Source organism: Neovison vison, chromosome 4 (assembly GCF_020171115.1).
Source record: "Neovison vison isolate M4711 chromosome 4, ASM_NN_V1, whole genome shotgun sequence".
Lineage (NCBI taxonomy): Eukaryota > Metazoa > Chordata > Mammalia > Carnivora > Mustelidae > Neogale > Neogale vison.
In genome coordinates this window covers 177789309-177808975 of record NC_058094.1, presented here as the reverse complement: position 1 = coordinate 177808975, position 19667 = coordinate 177789309, and the positions used below count along the sequence as shown (strand labels likewise).

Below are 19667 nucleotides of genomic sequence, written 5' to 3'. Positions count from 1 at the left end.
ACTCTTATAAAAGATTAATGATTACATTCAAGTGAGCTAATGTTTATTAAGTATCACCAAGTGCCCAACACTATGCTAGAAACACAGAACACAAAGAGAAGATAAAACACACCCTACTCTCAGCTCATTATCTAGTAAAGGTAGAAGTGGTAAATAATTACAAGGCAAAAAAAAAAAAAAAAAAAAGAGTAATTGGCATAGCATTTGGAAAACAAATCTTTCAAACAAAGGGCTATTAGAAGTTGTTTTCAGTTATAATCCTCATAGGACTGACATTCTCCCAAAATTAAATATAAATGACTGTAAATACAGGAATATACTTGTAATTAAAATAGCATCTTTAAAACAATTTAAAAACATCACACCCCTACCTTTGGGTCAAAGTTGACACTGAGAAGCCCATTTATAGCACTAAATTTAATCAAGGGTTGATTCAAATTGAATTCACAGATTTCATCCACATTACTTTTCCATTCATTATAGATACGATTTTCAAATTGGTCTAGCAGAGCAGTCATTTCAATGTACTTCTGATAAACTAGGGCATCATCAGCACTTTCCAAGAATCTGTAGGAATAGAATTTTTCTACTTTCCTACATATTAGATTTCAGCTTAACTACTTTACAAGGAAATATACACTAGAAAGTATAATAAAATGCTCTATAAAAAACAGAAATAGAAACAAGAAAAGCCAAATAACGCTTATGAATGGTCTTTGTCTTAAAAGACAGAGTTATGAAATGAATGGAACCATCAGAGATGGTAACTTTCTGCTACTGATGTTGAGTTACAATTCCTACAGAAACAAATCTGGAAAATAAAAGGAGAGCTAGTTACTGAAGAAAAGGAACCAAAAACTACCAACATACTGTAGGTGCCAAGGAAAAGTGAGAAGAAAACATCTAAGGACCTGTGACAGGGAAACATGGAGGTTTTAAGAGTTCCAGTGCTTGAATTCTAAAACCACGGGGATGAAACCTTCTCAATGAATCCAGCTTAGGAAAAGCGTTAAGTAGGGCAATGACTCCTCAAACGTTGAAATGAACAGTTCACTGCCCTCTATAATAACTGCCTGTGTCATGAGGATAATTTTGTCATGAAATAGGCCTAACAACTTACAAATACCGGAGCGATGCAAAGTTGGACCAAAATGTCTGAAGTCGTTCGAAGACCTCTTTAGCCCATTTGATGTTGCCTGCGGTAAATGGCATATTCCTGTGAAGAACTACATTTCCATGTTCGATCTGAAAAATCATATTTTGGTGAAGAGGAAGGAAGAGAATGTTTCATCACAGTGCATTCCAAACCCTTGAAAGCAGTTGTTCAGTTTGGCAGTTTCACAGTACAAAGACGTAAAATGTATGCGTGAAGTAACCTGATTAGTAGAGTTAGGGCCCTAAAGCAGGTTCTTCAGCTGCACAAGGAAACCAGTTAAATAAAGGCATGAAAGTTTTACTGTCCTTATCTTCAGTCTTCAGGTACCATTCAATAAAGTTCTAGCCGATGGCCATTACCCACAAAAATGACGCTGGGATGTGCTCAGCATCAACCCCTGCTTACCTGTTTCACGTGTTCATTATACAATTGCTTGCACATATCCAACTCTGCATTCAACATGTGCAGTAGCATGCTGTAATGTGGGCTGAAAATTTCCATGACAACTGGTTTCTCTAGAAAATTCCCAAATATGGTCAAAAGCTGTAAAAATCAAAGTTAAAAGGTTAAGGGCCGTGGATTTTTACGTGCCTAGAATTTAAACAAAAATCTAGAACCCTGCAGGAATCCCGAAATAGCTCCAAATCTAAGACACGTTTCCAATAAAACAAATACTAAATGTAATTTCCATTCCTCAGCAGAAAATAAGAGGAGTCAGAAATTAACTACTATCTGTCAGCAATCCCTGCTCACAGATACCACCACTTCCTCCTGCCCGGTGCCAGGGAAAGTTTGAGAAGATGGTCTGCAGATAGAAAATCAGAAGCATAAACAATGTATTTTAGAACACTGAAAAAAATAAAATTCAAGAAAATTTTTAAAAAATATGCAGAACATTAAAAGAAAATCAGAAACAAAATGTACATCTTCTTTCTTTGTTCTGCCCTCCTACACAGGTGCTCTTTCAACGTAGAACATCCACGTCAAGGACCTTCAAGTCACACCATTAATAATTACATCGAATGGGGATGCCTGGGTGGCTCAAGTCATGATCCCAGGGTCCTGGGATTGAGTCACACATCAGGCTTCCTGCTCAGGAGGAAGCCTGCTTCTCCCTCTCCCACCCTACCCCCCACTTGTGTTCCCTCTCTTGCTGTCTCTCTCTGTCAAATAAATAAATAAAATCTTTTAGAAAAAATTACACCAAATGGATCAGTAACTGGGATTGTCCTGTCCCTGGCAGCCCACATCCCATGCCACACCAACTAGCCACCCCAACACCATGGCCTGGGGCAGTAGTGGTGACCTGTTGCAAGGACAACCCCACTTCATGGGCAGACAGCTCCTTTGACAGGAATGTCCTACCTCAAACTAATGCCTTGAACTAATCACATTCTCTCCTCCCTAGGAAGAGAACCAAGGCATGGCAGGCTGAACCCAAGACAGCAAGTTAGGAGTGAGCAACAACTATTAGCAAGCAGAGAAAGCCAATGAGTAGGGAGACGGGTGGTGGAGGTGGTAGGGGTGGGGGGGTGAGACACACTACCAGCAAGCAGGAAAGTAAAAGTCCTGAAGCTCTCCTCACTCAGTCCATGCCCCGCCCCACACCCAGATCCAAACTCACCTTCACCACCAGCTTCCACAAAGCTCAGCTACCTGTGGAGCCCAACCTTGGATTTCCATTAGCCTCCTGCCTTATTCTCTGCCCCATGTGGCTCCTTCTGTGTGCCAGTGTGAGACAACTTTCTTTGCAAGCACAACAGTGTAATTAAAATGCTTGTTTCTCAAATAAATAAAATCTTTTAAAAAATAACAAAAAATGATACCTCCTTCAAAGTAAAATGTAATCAAGATGGCAGAAAACCATATACCAAGCTCTGTGCCTTGTTAGCAATATGGCCAAAAAGAAAGTTTTGTTACTCCTCTTAAGGAAATAATAGGTGCTCCTCAAATTTGTTTTCTTTAACAATTTGTTTTCTTTAAATAGCAACTGTTGCCAAGGATGCGGAGAGAAAAGGAACCTTCATGCACTATTGGAAGGAACGCAAGCTGACACAGTCACTGTGGAAAATAGTATGGAGGTTCATCACAAAATTAAGAAGGGAACTACTGTGTATGATCCAATAATTGCACTCATGGGTATTTACAAAATACACTAATTTGAAAATATATGCACCGCTATGATTACTGTAGTATTATTTACAATAGCCAAATACAGAAGGAGCCCATCAAGAGATGAATGGTAATGAAGTGGTATATGTATATTCAATGGAATATTATTCAGCCCTAAAAAAGAATGCAATCTTGCCATTTTTAGCATGGATGGATCTAGAGCGTATAATGCTGAGAGAAACAAATCATGCAGAGAAAGACAAATACTATACAGTTTCATTTATATGTGGAATTTAAGAAATAAAGCAAAGGAAAAATAGAAACAAAAAAACCAAACTCTTAATTGTAGAGAACTGAGGACTACCAGAGGAGAGGTAGGAGGTGGGGGGAGCAGTGAAACAGGTGATGGGGATTAGAGACGTACACTTATACAATGAGCACTGAGTAATGTACACAGCTGCTGATCCATTATTGTACCCCTGAAACTAACCTATCACTGTATATTAATTATAATGGAATTTAAGTAAAATAAAGGGGAAAAACCTGTTTCTTTAAAAACAGCTTCATTATTAACATTCTCTAAATATTTATATCAACTAAGTTCACTAAAAAAGTAAAATGTAAATCAAACCATTTCTCAGAGGTCAGTTTAGATACATTTGGCTTCTCACCCCAGTAATATCAATTATAACCAGTAGAGAAACTGCTAAATATTTTAAAACCTGCTTAGTTAGCTGCTCCCTAGCAAAATGCTTATTAACTTTCTTCTTTCAACCACTCTTTTGTTGACTCTGGGTTTCATGTTAACAGTCAAAAGCAAACACTGACTCACAGATTTAACAAAGAGTGGGCCACCAACACCAGAGAAATGTATTTACTTCATAATTTGTTCTTTTCAAACACTTAATGTACTGACCACAACTGAAATACCCAAAGCTTCCCAGCTACATCTCATCTTGCCTACCTGATATGCTTAGTGGGACTGAACTCCAAGTAGAAGAGAAAAAAAGACACAGAAAAAATATTCTTTGGGGAGGCTATAAAGCCAGCTAATAGTAGGAAGGATAGCCTTTAACCTTTCAGGTAGTACTCATTGTTGTAATTTTTCAGCATCATAGTTACAGAAAAACTACTCTCTGGGAAGAGAACAAGGGTCAAGTGGACCTCTTGCTTCCTTGTCCTCAGGAAACCGAGAGCTATTTTGGGAAGAGTATAGATGTTTTCCTTCATCTCAACCTCCAAAGATTAAAAGTGGGCCCCTACCACATGCTTCTTTCCCTAGCCGTCCCATTTGAGATCTGTGTGGTCTACCTTTTCTTCCACTCCTCATGGTTTGGGATAATGCCCTTGCCACTATTCAAGTAGTACCTATTTTTTTTTTCCATTTTATTTCTTTTTCAGTGTTCCAAAATTCATTGTTCATCACCTATTTATATTTTTTCTGGGTTTGCCTCTTTTGAAGATGTCTTAAATCTGTTGCCGTCTGAAACCTCATGCACTTTACGATTTTATAGCTTTCAGTTTTACCGCCTGAAGACTTCTCTGGATGCTTCATCTGAGACACTTCAGTCTACCTTCATGGAGACATACTGCTTAAGTTTTAGAGGAACATCCATTAGTGTCTTGCATCGTTTTGTTTTTTATTGAGTGCCAACACTGTGGGCTCTGAACTACAGTTTCATGTTTGAGTAGAACAGTGCTTGGTCCCAGTGCCCTTCCTGGTCATGTCTTGGCCGAGGGCAGGCATGAACCATGGTCTCCAGAGAATGGTCTGCAAATAGTTATTCCCCGGGACCCAACGGCACATGGTCAGAGCTCATCACCCTGAATCTAGGGTAGAAATAATTTTTCCCCTAACGCGCCATCCTGTGATTTTTTTTTTTTCCTTCTACCATGACTTTTGCTGCAGTTTACCCTCGTCTGTGAGTCGTTCCAGGACTTTGACTACCAGTCCATCACCCCAACCTCAGTTATTAGATGTCTGCTCTAAAAGACACTGAAGAAGGGGATCTAACTAGAACACAAACTGTGAAATGATGTTCCAGCCCCGCAGAGCTACTGGGCAGGGGCTCGTGCTGCATGTTTCTACAGACAAGATACAAACAGTTACAAAGTTAAAGACAAAATACATGACAAAAAGGTAAGGTCGTTTAGAAAAAAGTAAGTGGCATGGACTCGAACAGAATCCCTACTAATATTTGTGTTACGGGAAGAGAGACTTGAATTAGACCCAGTAGGAGCTTCTGTGAAGGGAACAATCTACACGCTTTCCTTCTGTTATTTATGAAGGCATTAAAGCCAAGCAGCTCCAGCAACAGAGAGTGTGACACATTATGGAGCCATTATAAAAATCATGATTTCTGCTGTGAAACCAAGAACATGTTTAGGATTCATTCCTAAGTGGAAAATGTTACCAAAGAGGGTCAGCCTGTGAGGTCACTCTTGTCAAAGGGATACATATATACATATGTAGCTAACGAACATAATTTCTGAGAGATGGGAATCACAGGCAGCTTAATTTTACAATAATAAGCCAGTTATTTTGGCCAACAGCATCTAAAAGTTTCATCTACCAGCTCTTACAAAACAAAGAACTATTTAATCATTATGAGGTTTTTTTTTGTTTTTTGTTTTTTGTTTTGTAGGGTCCCTGCCCAGTGTGGAACCCAACATGGGGCTTGAAATCTCAACCCTGAGATCGAGCCCTGACCTGAGATCAAGAATCGGATGCATCACCCACTGAACCACCCAGACCACGATTGTTGCGAATTCTCCATGTGAAAATGCTCGCCTGGAGCCAGAAAATACTTGGACCTTCACCATCCCCTGACCCACCATGTGAATTTGGAGATCAAAATCAAACAGTATCCTACATCAAGTCTGGGTCCTTTCCTTGTTTTGCACTGCCATTTTCTTTTCTTTCTGTCTGTCTGTCTTTCTTTCTTTCTTTTTTTTTTAAAGATTTTATTTATTTATTTGACAGAGATCACAAGTAGGCAGAGAGGCAGGCAGAGAGAGAGAGAGGGAAGCAGGCTCCCTGCTGAGCAGAGAGCCCGATGTGGGGCTCGATCCCAGGACCCTGGGATCATGACCTGAGCCAAAAGCAGAGGCTTTAACCCACTGAGCCACCCAGGCGCCCCTGCACTGCCATTTCCGAGTTGGGCCCATGATCCCCTAGGTGTGTTTCTTCAGAAACAGAAGTCTCCATTCCTCTTTTGGGACATCATTTGGTTCTACACCTTACTTGCAGTTCTTTGCTTTGATAAGCAAGTTTCACATGGTGTCCCTCTTCCCCACATCCTAAGCTATCCGTGTGGGACGTCTAAGAAGATGCATTCCTTTTATGCCACTCAGAATACAGAAATACCATACTGCATTTCTTTAATGCTCTCTCCAACATTTCTTTGTGTCTTAACATCTGAAAGTGGACTATGTTATATAATAATGGAATCATCATTTTGGGGGCATTTTATTTATATACAAAATAATGGTATGTCTGATCACCAAGGGTGTCTTATGCCTGATGGAAAGTATTATACAAATTCTTATTTGTTTCAGTTGTAGTAATGAAGTGCGCAGATGGACCCAACACATGCAAACAATGCTATAGAGAAAATCTTGCATTAACAGGTATTTTTCTCCTTTCACGGTGGCTTAATTTTGAATTAGGATTTCACAGGCCAGGCCAAACTCACTCTAAAGGTAACGAGAGCTAAACTACTGAATCTGAAAAAAATATCAATAGTCAAAAGTCCTAAAATTGACCTTGTCCCTAAGTAAACATCATTCATTAGAGCAGTGTGTAAAAATTTAGTTCGGTGAGGTGAATACCAACAGAATGTGACCAGTTAATAGTTTACCTGGGTCAGAAAGGAATGTATCCACTCCTTTCATCTAACAGTTGAAATTATTCATTAGTAAAGTATTTTTTAATGATAGTTTCTTCAGAACTAACCTTAAATGCAGCTTCTAAACCACTGCAGTTAAAGAAAGCTTCACAGAGAATCATCCCAAGCCTTCTGTCAAAATCCACAGTTTTGGACTTAAACACAACATAATCACTTTCAAATTCCTGTAAGATTCAAAGTGAAAGAGTTTACAGCAAAGTATCCAACACTGAAAACAACCGTCACAGAGCCACGTGGCGCCTCTCTCCCACCCCCCTCCTGGTCTCACCCTTCCCCGCACCCCTTCACTCCCTCCCCACCCCCCAATCTCTCCCAATGCACGTTTCATTGCAGGATTCTGGGGAAGATGGAGAGCTCTGACTAACCATTCAAAACGGCAACCTTAGAGGACCATGGAGCCTTGAGCCCTGCCAGTCCGCGTCTCCCCGGGTGTTTTCACTGGCTCAGACCCCATCAACAGCACTCTGCCCTCTCCCCATCCATTCTGATTATGAATGATAAAGCAAACCTTTTCCAAACAAAACGAACAAACAAAAAACACCACACTCTCATCACAACGTCAGTGTCCGTTTAAATAGGAACATGTTTTGTTTTGTTTTTCATGGAGCAGAAAACCTAGCAAGTGGCACTCTTTCTTCAGGTGAGAAGGAGCATCACAGGTCTGTAAGAAAGCGTCCTCCAGCGACGCAGATGAGACACCACGCTCTTCCCTTTCCTGCATGTGTTAGTTTGCAGCTCTCATCAACACAAAGAACAAAACCGTGAGAGAGTAACTACCATCTCCACGGCAAGGCAGGTCACGGTGAAGAAGTCCCAGAAACACACACACACACCCCTTGGGCTTTCCAGTCAAACGGCGGGGAGAGTGCCCGCCACACATTATTGGAATGAAGTCCTCTCCTCTGTCAAGTAAGCCTCGTCTGTTAGTAACAGCCATAATGATGACAGCGAACATGCAGTTTTCTGTTCTAAATGCTTTACATTGTTAACTCGATGTGCACGGCCCCACGGGATGGAGGTCATACGGCTTCCATTTTACAGGTGACAAGGCGAACGCAGAGCAGGTTAGTCATCTGCCCATAGCCACAGCCATTGCTAACGAGCAGAACCAGAATTTAAAAGCCTGGCAACCGTTTCGATGTTTTGATGTTGCTACGAAGGACTGCCCCCTTGTGTGGACTCAAACACGCCCTGAGAACGCAACGTCCCAGGGCACAGTGTCTCACACACCACAGTGTTATATTCAGCATCAAGAGGAAGTCTCCAGGTCTGAATGAGAGACAGTCTCTTCATTCAAGCATCACTGACTTGTGAAAGTAAACCAACCTCCCAACAAGTTGTAACAAGCCCAACTTATCCCTCCTCTCAGTAAGGCAACAAGAAACTTACAAACTGAAGATGCTCAAATATTACTTAAACAGTTAGTGCTTAACACCTCAGCAAGGGGGAAATGCAAATCTTTATCCCAACTCTCTCTCCCAAATGGTTTTACTCATCCAACCCAAATTCAGAACGGCCAAAGGCACCTCTCCCACTTCCTTCCCACAGCGAAGTCAAGCTCATCTTGCACAAACCTCAATTCGTCATCTACCCTACAAAGCAGTTCTTTTAAGACGTGCAAACAGAAATCTCAGCCATCTCCTCTGCTCCCTTCTCTCCTGGTCAAGAGCCGTCTATCTCTTCTCTTGCCTCCTCATGAACACACCCACTACGCTTCCCGCCTCAAGGTTGTCACTCCGTCCAGATGACCGTCACCACTCACCTGGATTTCTGCTAACCACTTTCTAACTACTTTCTTTGTCTCTATTATTATCTCTCTGAATAATTCCTCAAAGTACCATTGAAATAAGCTTTCTAAAATATAAATCTTATGTCACTCAATTTTTTTTAGATTTTACTTATTTTATTTACCCAGAGAGAGAAAGAGAATGAGAGATCAGCATGAGCAGGGGAGAAAGGGAGAAGCAGGTTCCCCACTGAGCAGGGAGTCCAACGTGAGGCTCAAGCCCACATGACCTGAGCCAAAGGCAGACGCTTAACCAACAGAGCCACCTAGGCAGCCCGGCACTCTAATTTTTAATTCTCCAATTCATAGTCCCTATTTTTTAAGATAAAGTCTCAAAACTCTTACCATACTCTACAAAACCCTGTGTGATCTGGGCTGTATTGACTGCCCTGAACTATTCCAGCACCTTCCCCCCTTTCCACACTAGGATCTTGTCACACCTGCTTTGTCATATACTCTCTCGCGCGGCAGGATACAATTTCCCACTCATCCCTTTCTACCTACTTTTCACCAGCTTAATTTCTATTTATTTTTTAGTTCTATGTATCTTTCAGTTACTTTTTGAATTTCCTTGTACCTCCTTTGGCAAGAGGCCCTTCACAAATACTCTCCCAGAACCCTGTACTTCAGAGACCCTGGCACTGAGCACCCTGGGTAACTGCCTACCTGTATTGTCCCCTGGACTCCCAGCCCTGGGAGTACAATGAACAGGTTTGGTTTCCAGAGTTACAGTACCAGTATTTAATGGGGTTCTTAGGGCACATAGCTGCTTCTCAATAAATACTAATTTAAGCATCAACGATATGCTGGTATTACTCAAAGACCATTATAAACATCTTTTTCTTCTTCATCCTGACAACTCTAAAATTGTCCTTTTTAGTGACGTGGGAAATTACTGACGAGTCTTAGCTAGAGAAATGCGCTGGCTTGACTTAGCTTCAAAATGGCACTCGTGCTGCTGTGGGAAGAACAGAGCCTGATGGAGTCAAGAAAGGTGCTGAGGAGGCAGTTTCAGGGCAAATGCAGTCATTCGGGTCAGAGAGCAGATCTGGATATATTTCCAGGGTTTATCTGACAGAACCTGATGTTTATCATGAGAAAAAGAACAAGATCATGAATGACTCCAAGGTTGTGCGCCATGTAGCCCACTAGCTGTGCCATTTTAGGAGATGGAGAGAAGACAGAGAAGGGGTTTGAGTATAGCCAAAGTTTCAGTTTTGCAAGTTTGAGATGTCTATCAAATATTTAAGCACAGACGTTGAGTGGGCAGCTGACTATATGCTGTGGGTTTGGGATTTAGGAAGACCCTTCACCATAACATGTCAGGTGTTAAAGGAATTCAGTATATGTTCTTTACGCAACTTGAGGAGGTTACTCTCTGTTTCTTTTTCCCAAGAGTTCTTACCAGAAATGGGCACTGAATTTGGTAAAATGTTTTTCATGCATCAGTTAACACAATCATGTTTCTCTTCTTTAACCTGTTAATATGCGGGTTTTCAAATATTAAACCAGTCTCACATCCCTGGAATAAACCTCAGTTACATATAAAATGCGCCCTTGTTCCATATTGCTGAATTCTGTTTACTAATACTTAAAGTTCTGTTTACTAATACTTTGAGAATTCTTATGTCTATATTTAGAACGGAAAATTAGGGAGGCAAAAAAAATTTTTTTTTTTTGCATTAACTTCTCTGGTTTGGGTATTTGGGGCAGTAACTACTAGCTTCACAAGACAAATTAGGAAGTGTTTCCTCCTCTGGCATTTCTGGAAGACACTGTGTAGTGTCTTAAGTATTTAATACTTAAATACTTGGAGAAGTTCTCAAGTGAAACAGTCTGGGCCTTGACATTTCCTTTCAGAGAGTTTTTTTAAATGACAAGTCCAATTTCCTTAATAGTTATAGTATTATTCAAATTTTCTACTTCATTTGTCACAGAAAAAAAATCACTATGTGTGGTGGTGGGTAATAAATAAAATTATGATAATCATTTCCCATATATGCCCATGTCAACTCACTACTGATACACAACCAAAACTAATACAATATTATATCACAATTTAAAAAGTTACCTATTTCTTATTGAATGAGTTATGATAGTTCTGGTTTTTGAGGAATTGATCCATTTCTTCTAGGTGTCAAATTACGTGTTTAGAGGTTATTTCTTGTTTTGATATTCCCGTTATTCTTTTAATGTCTGCAGAGGATGTAGTGGTAGCCCATTTTATTCCTGATATGGTAACTTGCCTTCTCACTTTTTTATTTTTCAAAGAATTAACTCTTAGTTTCATTGAATTTTCTCCATGTTTTAAATTTCATAGCTTTTGCTCTTTATTTTTTCTTTCTAGTTGCTTTGTGCCTATTTTGCTCTTCTTTTCTCTAGGTTTGTAGAGTGGAAACTCAGATTACCAATTTGAGACTTTCCTTTTTTAATATATGCTTATTTATAGCTAATTTCCCTCTCAGAACTATTGTGTCTGTTCCCACAAATTTTGGTATATTTTCATTTTTTTTAAAGTTCTCTACATTTTATTTCCCTACTTTTTTGACTCATGGGGGAAAAAAAAGACAAAAAAGTCAAGTCACTACTTAAAGATATCATTTCAGTTTCTAAGTAGTTTAAATTTTCCTATTAGATTTCCATTACTGATTTCTTTTTTATTCCACTGTCGACAAAAAAACATACTCTGTACCATTTCACATCTCTTATATTTGTTAAGGTTGTCTATGGCCCATGATATAACATATGATGGTCTATGTTTCACGAGTATTTGAAAACAATGTGAATTCTGCCATTGCTGCACAGAATGTTCTATAAATGTTGATTAGATCCTCCTGGTTGATGGTACTGAATCCTTCCATATCCTTGCTAATTTCCTAATTGCTTGTTCTTTCAGTTCCTCAAAGGGAGCAATGAAATCTCCAATTTGAACTGTGAATTTGTCTTTTTTTCTTTTAGGTTCTTTCAGTTTTGAATCACATATTTTATTGCTATCTTATTTGGTGCATACCCATTTAGGATTGCTAGATCTCTTTGGTGGATTGACCCTTTTATCATTAATATAATGTCTCTGTTAATTTTTTCTTGCTATGAAATCTACTTTATCTGATATTTAGATAGCCGTTACTGCTTTCTTTCAATTCACATTCCCGTGATATGCCTTTTCCTGTCCTTTCACTTTTAATCTACATATATGGTTATATTTGGAGTGTTTGAAAAAAAGCATACAGTAGGGTCTTATATTTTAATCCATTCTGGCAAGCTCTTTGTATTGGCGTATTTTGACCGTTTACTTTTAAGGTAATTATTGCTACATTAAGGCTTAATTCTGCCCCTTTCTTTTTTCTTTTCAGTTGTTTTTCTTCATTTCTTGCCTTTTTCTGCAACTCTCTGGGAATTTTTTTAGACTTACATTTGATGTATCTATAGTGTTTTAAATGTATCTCTTTGTAATGCTTGAGATATTATGTATCTAGATACATAGATATATTTTTACATTATATGTACATCAGCTATCTAATGTCTAATGTCATCATCTTTCACCAGTTCAAGTAATATCTTTCCTCCCATAACCAATGGTTCAAGGAAGATATCGAAAAGGAAATGAAAATTATGTTGACACAAGAGTTCTAGGAAGACAGCAGAGTAGAAGGATCCTGAGCTCACCTCTTCCCACGACACACAGAGGCAACAGGTACATATAAGGCAAGTCATTCTGAAAATGACCTGAAGATGAACAGAACAGATCACCCATGGCCATAGGCAAAAAAGGGGCCACACTAAGAAGGGAAGAAGGGGGGCAGAGATGGACTTTAGGAACCAAAACCCTGGTGTAGGAACCCACAAGAAAGAACGATATCACAGGTGGGAAGGTCCTCCGCTAGGAAGGAAGAAATCAAGCCACACATTAAGCACCCAGGTCTTGGGAACCTGTACCTAAAGACCAGTTCCCATAACACAAGGCTCTAACAGGGCTTAACTTCAGGAGAGCCAGGATATTACAGGAAACTGAGACTTTTCTTAAAGGACCAGCATGCTATACCACCCTGTCCAAGGACCAGCACAGAGCAGCAGTTTGTGAGTACTTAAGTGAAGAAGATTTACTGAGTTGCTTTAGGATATGTGAAATGACAGGGATCTACAAGGACTTTTTCAGAGAATGGATGGCAAGTGCGTGCCGTTTTTCTTGCCCTCCTCCAGTCTAGCTGGCTGGTTGCTTGCTAGAGCCAGTTCTGACACTCTCCATCTGCACTGCTAGCCTTGTCCACCTCACCCCAGCATTCCCCTGCAGACCCACCTGCCCAGGCATGCATCCCTCCAAAGCAGCTCCTGCCTCTGACACACCTGGCAGGCAGTTCTGGCCAGGACTGGCACCCCTACAAGAAGCTCCTGGAGTGGGGGGAAAGGGGTGTTGGAGGGGGGAACACACCCACAGCAACTATAGTCCAGCCTCTCTGCCAGCAGTGCCAGGAGCTAATCCTAGCCAGCAGCAAGTCTACAGTAGCTAGAGCCAGGCCTTGCAGCCAGCCACGCCTGGGGCCAGCCCTGCCCACCAGCTCACAGGCAGGGCAGTAGTCATGGTCAGTCACTGCAGACAGTGGGGCTGGGGGCCAGCAGCAACCACCAGCACAACTGCAGCAGCTGCAGCCCAGCTACAACAGAAGGGTGCATACAGCCCACATAGGGGATATCCCCCGACTACCTGGAACAGGATGCCTTCTAAATAGCACCACTACCTTCAAGACCAGGAAACATAACTGATCTACTAATACATAGAAATGAAGAGACTGAGAAAAAATCAGGAAAAGGAGACAAAGGAATCTTAAAAGCAGAAAGAGGAAACAAATTACAATGTACAAGAGAAATCTATAAAGCTATCAACTAATTTTTCAGCAGAGACTTTGTGCCAGAAGAAAGAGGCAAGATATAATCAAGGTGAAAGGCAAAAACCTACAACCAGGAATATTCAACCCAACAAGGTTACCATTCAACACTGAAGGAAAGGGTTTCCCAGAGAAACAAAGGCAGTTTTCATCACCACTAAATCAGCCTTAAAAAATTATTAGCAGGACTTTATTTAATTAGGAAAGACAAAACCAGAAATAGAAGAAAATTATGAAAAGAAAAAATTTCACCAGTAAAAACAACAGAAGTAAAAGTAGTAGACCAATCATTTAAAAAGCTAGCATGAAGATTAAAAGTAAAATCAATTATAGCTACAAAATTTAGTTAAGGGATACAAAGAATAAAAGACAAAAAATAAAACATCATATACATAAAACATTTGGTAGGGAATAAAAATCCAAATTTAACTGACCATCAACTTAATAAAAACTGCTCAATATACGAGATATAAAATATGAATCTCATTGCAACCACAAACCAAATAAGTATAATACACAAAAAACTTACAGAAAGGAACCAAAGTATAACATTAAAGAAAGTCATTAAATAACCAGGGAAGAGAGCAAAAGAATAAAGAAGTACAAAAACAAGCAAAGAACAATTAAAATGGCACTAATTACATACCTATCAATAACTACTCTAAATGTAAATGGTCTAAATACTCCCATCAAAAGACATAGAGTGACTGAATGGAAAATAAAATGGGACTAATTTGCTTACAAGAGACTCACTTCATACCTAAAGACACATAAAACTGCAAGTGAAGGGCTGGAAAGATATTCCATGAAAATGAAAGTTAAAAAAAAAAAAGCTGGGGTAGCAATACTTATAGCAGACAAAACAGCATTTATAGCAATGACAGTTAATAAGAGATAAAGGCATTACATAATGGTAAAGGAAATCAATCCAGCAAGAGGATATAACAATCGCAAATATCTATGTACCTAAATATGTTTCACATATAAATAGAAATACATAAAGCCAATATTGACATAAATGGAAAAACTGACAGTAATACATTTGAAGATTTTAACACCCTGCTCACATCAATGGATAGAGCATCCAGACAAAATCAGTGAACAGTGGCTTTAAACAATACAGTAAGCCAGATGGACCTAACAGATATGTACAGACTATTCCATCCAAATACAGCCAAATACACATTCTTTTCAAGCGCACACAGAACATTCTCCAGGATGGATTACATACTAGGCCACAAAACTAGTCTTGATAAACTTAAGAGGACTGAAATCCAATCAAGCATCTATACTGACCACAACAGTATAAAACTAGACATTACCAGAAAACTGCAAATTACAAACACATGGAGACTAAAGGTGCTATTCAACAACCAATAAGTAGTCAAAGAGGAAATAGAAAAAATACCTGAAGACAAATTCAATGGAAACACAATGGTTCAAGATCTTTGAGACAATGCAAATAAAAGTAGTCCTAAAAGGGAAATTTATAGTAATACAGGCGTACCTCAAGAAACCAGAGAAATTTCAAACAATCTACCCTTCCACCTAAAGAAAGTAGGAAAAAAAGAAAAAAGCCCAAAGTTCGTAGCAGGAAATAAAGATCAGAGAGGAAAGAAACAAAATAAAGACTAAAAAAAAATGAAAAAAGATCAGATCAATGAATCTAAGAGGCAGTTCTTTGAAACAATGAACAAAAATGATAAACCTCTAGCCAGGCTCACCAAGGAAAAAAGAAAACTCAAATAAGGGGTGCCTGGGTGGCTCAGTGGGTTAAGCCTCTGCCTTCAGCTCAGGTCATGATCCCAGGGTCCTGGGATTGAACCCAGGTCCAGGTCTCTGCTCCGCAGGGAGCCTGCTTCCGCCTCTCTCTCTGCCTGCCTCTCTGCCTACTTGTGATCTCTGTCTGTCAAATAAATACATAAAATCTTAAAAAAAAAAGAAAGAAAGAAAAGAAAACACAAATAAAATCAGAAGTAAAAGAGGAAAAGTAACCAAAAGCACAGAAATACAAAGAATTAGAAGAGACTACTCTGAAAAACAATACACCGACAAAGTGGACAACCTGGAAGAAATGGAAAGATTCCTAGAAACCTGCTATCTGCAAAGACTAAATATGGAAGAAACACAAAATCTGAACAGACCAATTACTAGTAACAAAAATCCATCAGTAACTAAAAAACCTAAAAAAACCCCAAACAAAAATCCAGGAGCAGGCACCTTCACAGGTGAATTCTACCAAACACCTTTTTTTTTTTTTCTACCAAACATTTAAAGGAGAGTTAATACTTATTCTTTTCTTGCCATTCCAAAAAAATCTAAGAGGAAGAAATGCTTCCCAATTCTTTCTACGAGGTCAGCATACGGATACCAAAACCAGACAAAGACACCACAAAGAAAGAAAATAACAGACCAGTAACCGTGATGAACATAGATGCAAAAATTAGCAAACCAAATTCAACAACACATTGAAAGGATGACTCACCATGATCATGGATACATTAACAAAATGAAGGATAAAAATCATTTTATCATCATCTCAATAGATATAGGAAAAGCATCTGACAAAATCCAACATCCATTCATGATAAAACTGTCAACAAAGTAGGTTTAGAGGGAACATAACTCACTCTTTTAGAGGGAACACACCTCACATTAATAAAGGGTCTATATGACAAACCTGCAGATAACATCATTCTCAAAGGTAAAATGCTGAAAGCTTTTCTTCTAAGACTAGGAACAAAAAAAATTATGTCCACTCTCACCACTATTATCCAACATAGTACTGTAAGCCCTCACCACAGCAATCAGATATGAAAAAGAGATAAAAGGCATCCAAATTGGTAAGGAAGAAGTGGAACTGTCAGTATTTGCAGATGACATGATACTATATATAGAAAACCCTTAGGATGCCACCAAAAACAAAACAAAACAAAAAACTATTAGAATAAATGAATTCAGTGAAATTCCAGGATACCAAATTAATATTCAGAAATCTGTTGCACTTCTATATTATAATAACAAACCAGCAGTAAGGAAAATTAAGAAAACAATCTTTCTTAAAATCTTCTAAAAACTGTAGAAAAGAAAATACTCCTAATTCATTCTGTGAGGCAAACATCTCCCTGATAGCAAAGCCAAACAAAAATACTACAAGAAGAGAAAACTCTAGACTGGTATTCCTCATAAGTAATGATGCGAACATACTCACGAAAAAAATGAGCAAACAGAATCCATCAGCATATTAAATTACACACAATGACCAAGTAGATTTATTCCTGGAATTCAAGGATGGCAAATGAAAATCAATGTAGTTCACCACATTAATCAAATGTAAGAAAAAAACCCCAATCATCTCAATTGATGCATAAAAAACATGACAAAATTCAACATCCTTTTATGATAAAACCACTCAACAAAGTTAAGAATGGAAGGAAACTTTATCTAAATGATAAAGGCCATCTATCAAAACTGCAGAGGTAATATCATACATGTTTAAACCTTAAAATCTTTTCCCTTAAGATCAGCAACAGAATAGAATGCCCACTTTTACCAATTCTACTCAACATAACAAGTACTAGCTAGAAATATTAGGTAAGAAAAAAATTATCAAAGGTGGAAATCGAGAAGTGAAATGATCTCTTAACAGGTTAAAGGATTTTATATGCAGAAAACCCTTAAGATTCTGCAACCCTCCTCCAAAGAAACTTTCGGCAGTAATATATTCATCAAAGTCATAGAATACAAAATCAACATGCAAAAATCAGTTGCATTTCCATACTTTACTGACAAACAATAAAGGCAATCCTTACAAGATATTTAAAAAAATTTTTTTTAAGATTTTACTTGAGAGAGAGTGAGCCTAAGTAGGGAAGAGAAAAGGCTTCCTGAAAGCAGGGAGCCCGATGTGGGACTTGATCCCAGGACCCTGAGATCACGACCTGAACCAAAGGCAGAAATTAAATCGACCGAGCCACCCAGGTGCTCCAAGATATACAAAAATAAACTTAAAGTAGATCAAGACCTAAATGTAAGAGTTAAAAATATGAAACTCTTATAAGAAAATACTGGAGAAAATCTTCACGACATTGGATTGGCCACCATTTCTTGGATATGACATCAAAAGGAAAAGACAACAAAAGAAAAAATGGATAAATGTGACTTCAAAGTTAACTTTTTGGCATCAAAAAACACTATCAGGAAAGTATAAAGACAACACACAGAATGGGAGAAACTACTTGCAAATCTTATATCTAAGAAGGGATTAATGTCCAAAATATAGGGAAAACTACAACAAAGACTCCAATTAAAAAAAAAAAAAAGAGCAAAATACTCGAACAGACATGTCTTCACAGATATAAAAACAGCCAATAGGTACTTTAAAAAAAAAAAAAAAAAGACCAACAATACTTGTTATTGGGGAAATGCAAACCAAACCACAATGAGCTATCACTTCAGAGGCATTAGGATGGCAAAGAAAAAGAAGAAAAGAAAGAGAAAATCAGTAAGTGTTGGTGAGGACATGGTAATCTTGGAATCTTTCTGCACTGCTGGTGGAAAAGCAAAAATGTTTGACTACTATGGAAAAAAGTTTAGAAATTCCTCAAAAAGTTAAACATAGGAGCACCTAGGTGGCTCAGTTGGTTAAGCTCCTGCCTTTGGCTCAGGTCCTGATTCCAGCGTTGCAGGATTGAGCTGCGCATTGGGATCCCTGCTCAGGGAGGAGGTCTGCTCCTCCCTCTACCTCTACTCCTGCCCCTCCATATCTGTGCTCACACTCCCACTCTCTCAAATAAAATCTTTAGGAAAAAAAAAGTTAAATATAAAATTACCACATGATTGAGCATTTTTTTTTTTAAGATTTACTTGAGAGACAGAGAGTGTATAAGAGTGCGTGGGGGAAGTGAAGGGGGAGTGATAGAGGGAGAGGGAGAAAGAGAATCTCACCAGACTCCCCACTAAGCACCCAAGTCAGGGCTCAGGCTTAGGACCCTGAGATCATGACCTGAGCCAAAAGTGAGTCTGACACCTAACCAACTGAGCCACCCTGGAGCCCCACAACCAATCATCTCAATCCTAGGTATATACCCCAAAGAAGAGAAAGGATTAACAAATACTTAATATACTATTGTGTATAGCACCATTATTCACAAGAGCCAAAAGATAGAAACAACCCAGGTGTTCATTAATAAATGAATTTCCGCATTTACATATATTATCTAGCCTTGAAAAATATGAGACTTCAACGCATGCTGTAACTGGATGAACCTTGAAGACATTATGGTAAGTGAAATAAGCCAAACACAAAAGACATCGTATCAGTCCACTAACATGAGATATATAAAATAAACATGTCCAGAGACAAAAAGCAGTCTAGAGACCACCAGAGACTGAGAGGAAGGGGCAAGGGAGAGTGGTTATTTAATGGGTAGAGTTTTCATGTGAGATGATAAAAAGTTCCAGAAGTGGATAACACTGATGATTGTACAACACTGTGAATATACTTAATGCCATTTAACCGGACAGTTAAAAATGGACACAAAAGTAAAATGTAAAACATGTCTTACCACAATTTTTAAAGAGGCAAAAACAGAACAAACCTCACCTCCATTTCGATCCCTTCATGCTCTTTTAAAATACAATTGTCTTAAATATTTCCAGCACATACACTTAAAACCGGTGTTCTAGTTTTTGCTTTCACTGTCAAACAATTTAGAAAACTCAAGAGGACAAGGAAAGTCTCTTATTTTTACACATATTTTCCCTTACCATGTTCTTCCTGGGGTCCCACGGCTCCCCGTTTTATCATTTCCTCTCTGTGA

General features: G+C 38.8%; 1 protein-coding gene across 1 annotated transcript in view; it reads right to left on the bottom strand.

Moving 5' to 3' along the window:
* The window catches only part of DNAH11 (dynein axonemal heavy chain 11), a 324415-nt gene that overhangs the window by 266671 nt on the left and 38077 nt on the right, over positions 1-19667 (bottom strand). Inside the window, exons 9-12 of the mRNA XM_044246194.1 lie at positions 7224-7340; positions 1562-1699; positions 1121-1245; positions 372-567 (exon numbers count right to left, since the gene is read on the bottom strand). Coding sequence (XP_044102129.1) covers positions 372-567; positions 1121-1245; positions 1562-1699; positions 7224-7340 — 576 coding nt within the window. The remainder of the gene's footprint in view (positions 1-371; positions 568-1120; positions 1246-1561; positions 1700-7223; positions 7341-19667) is intronic.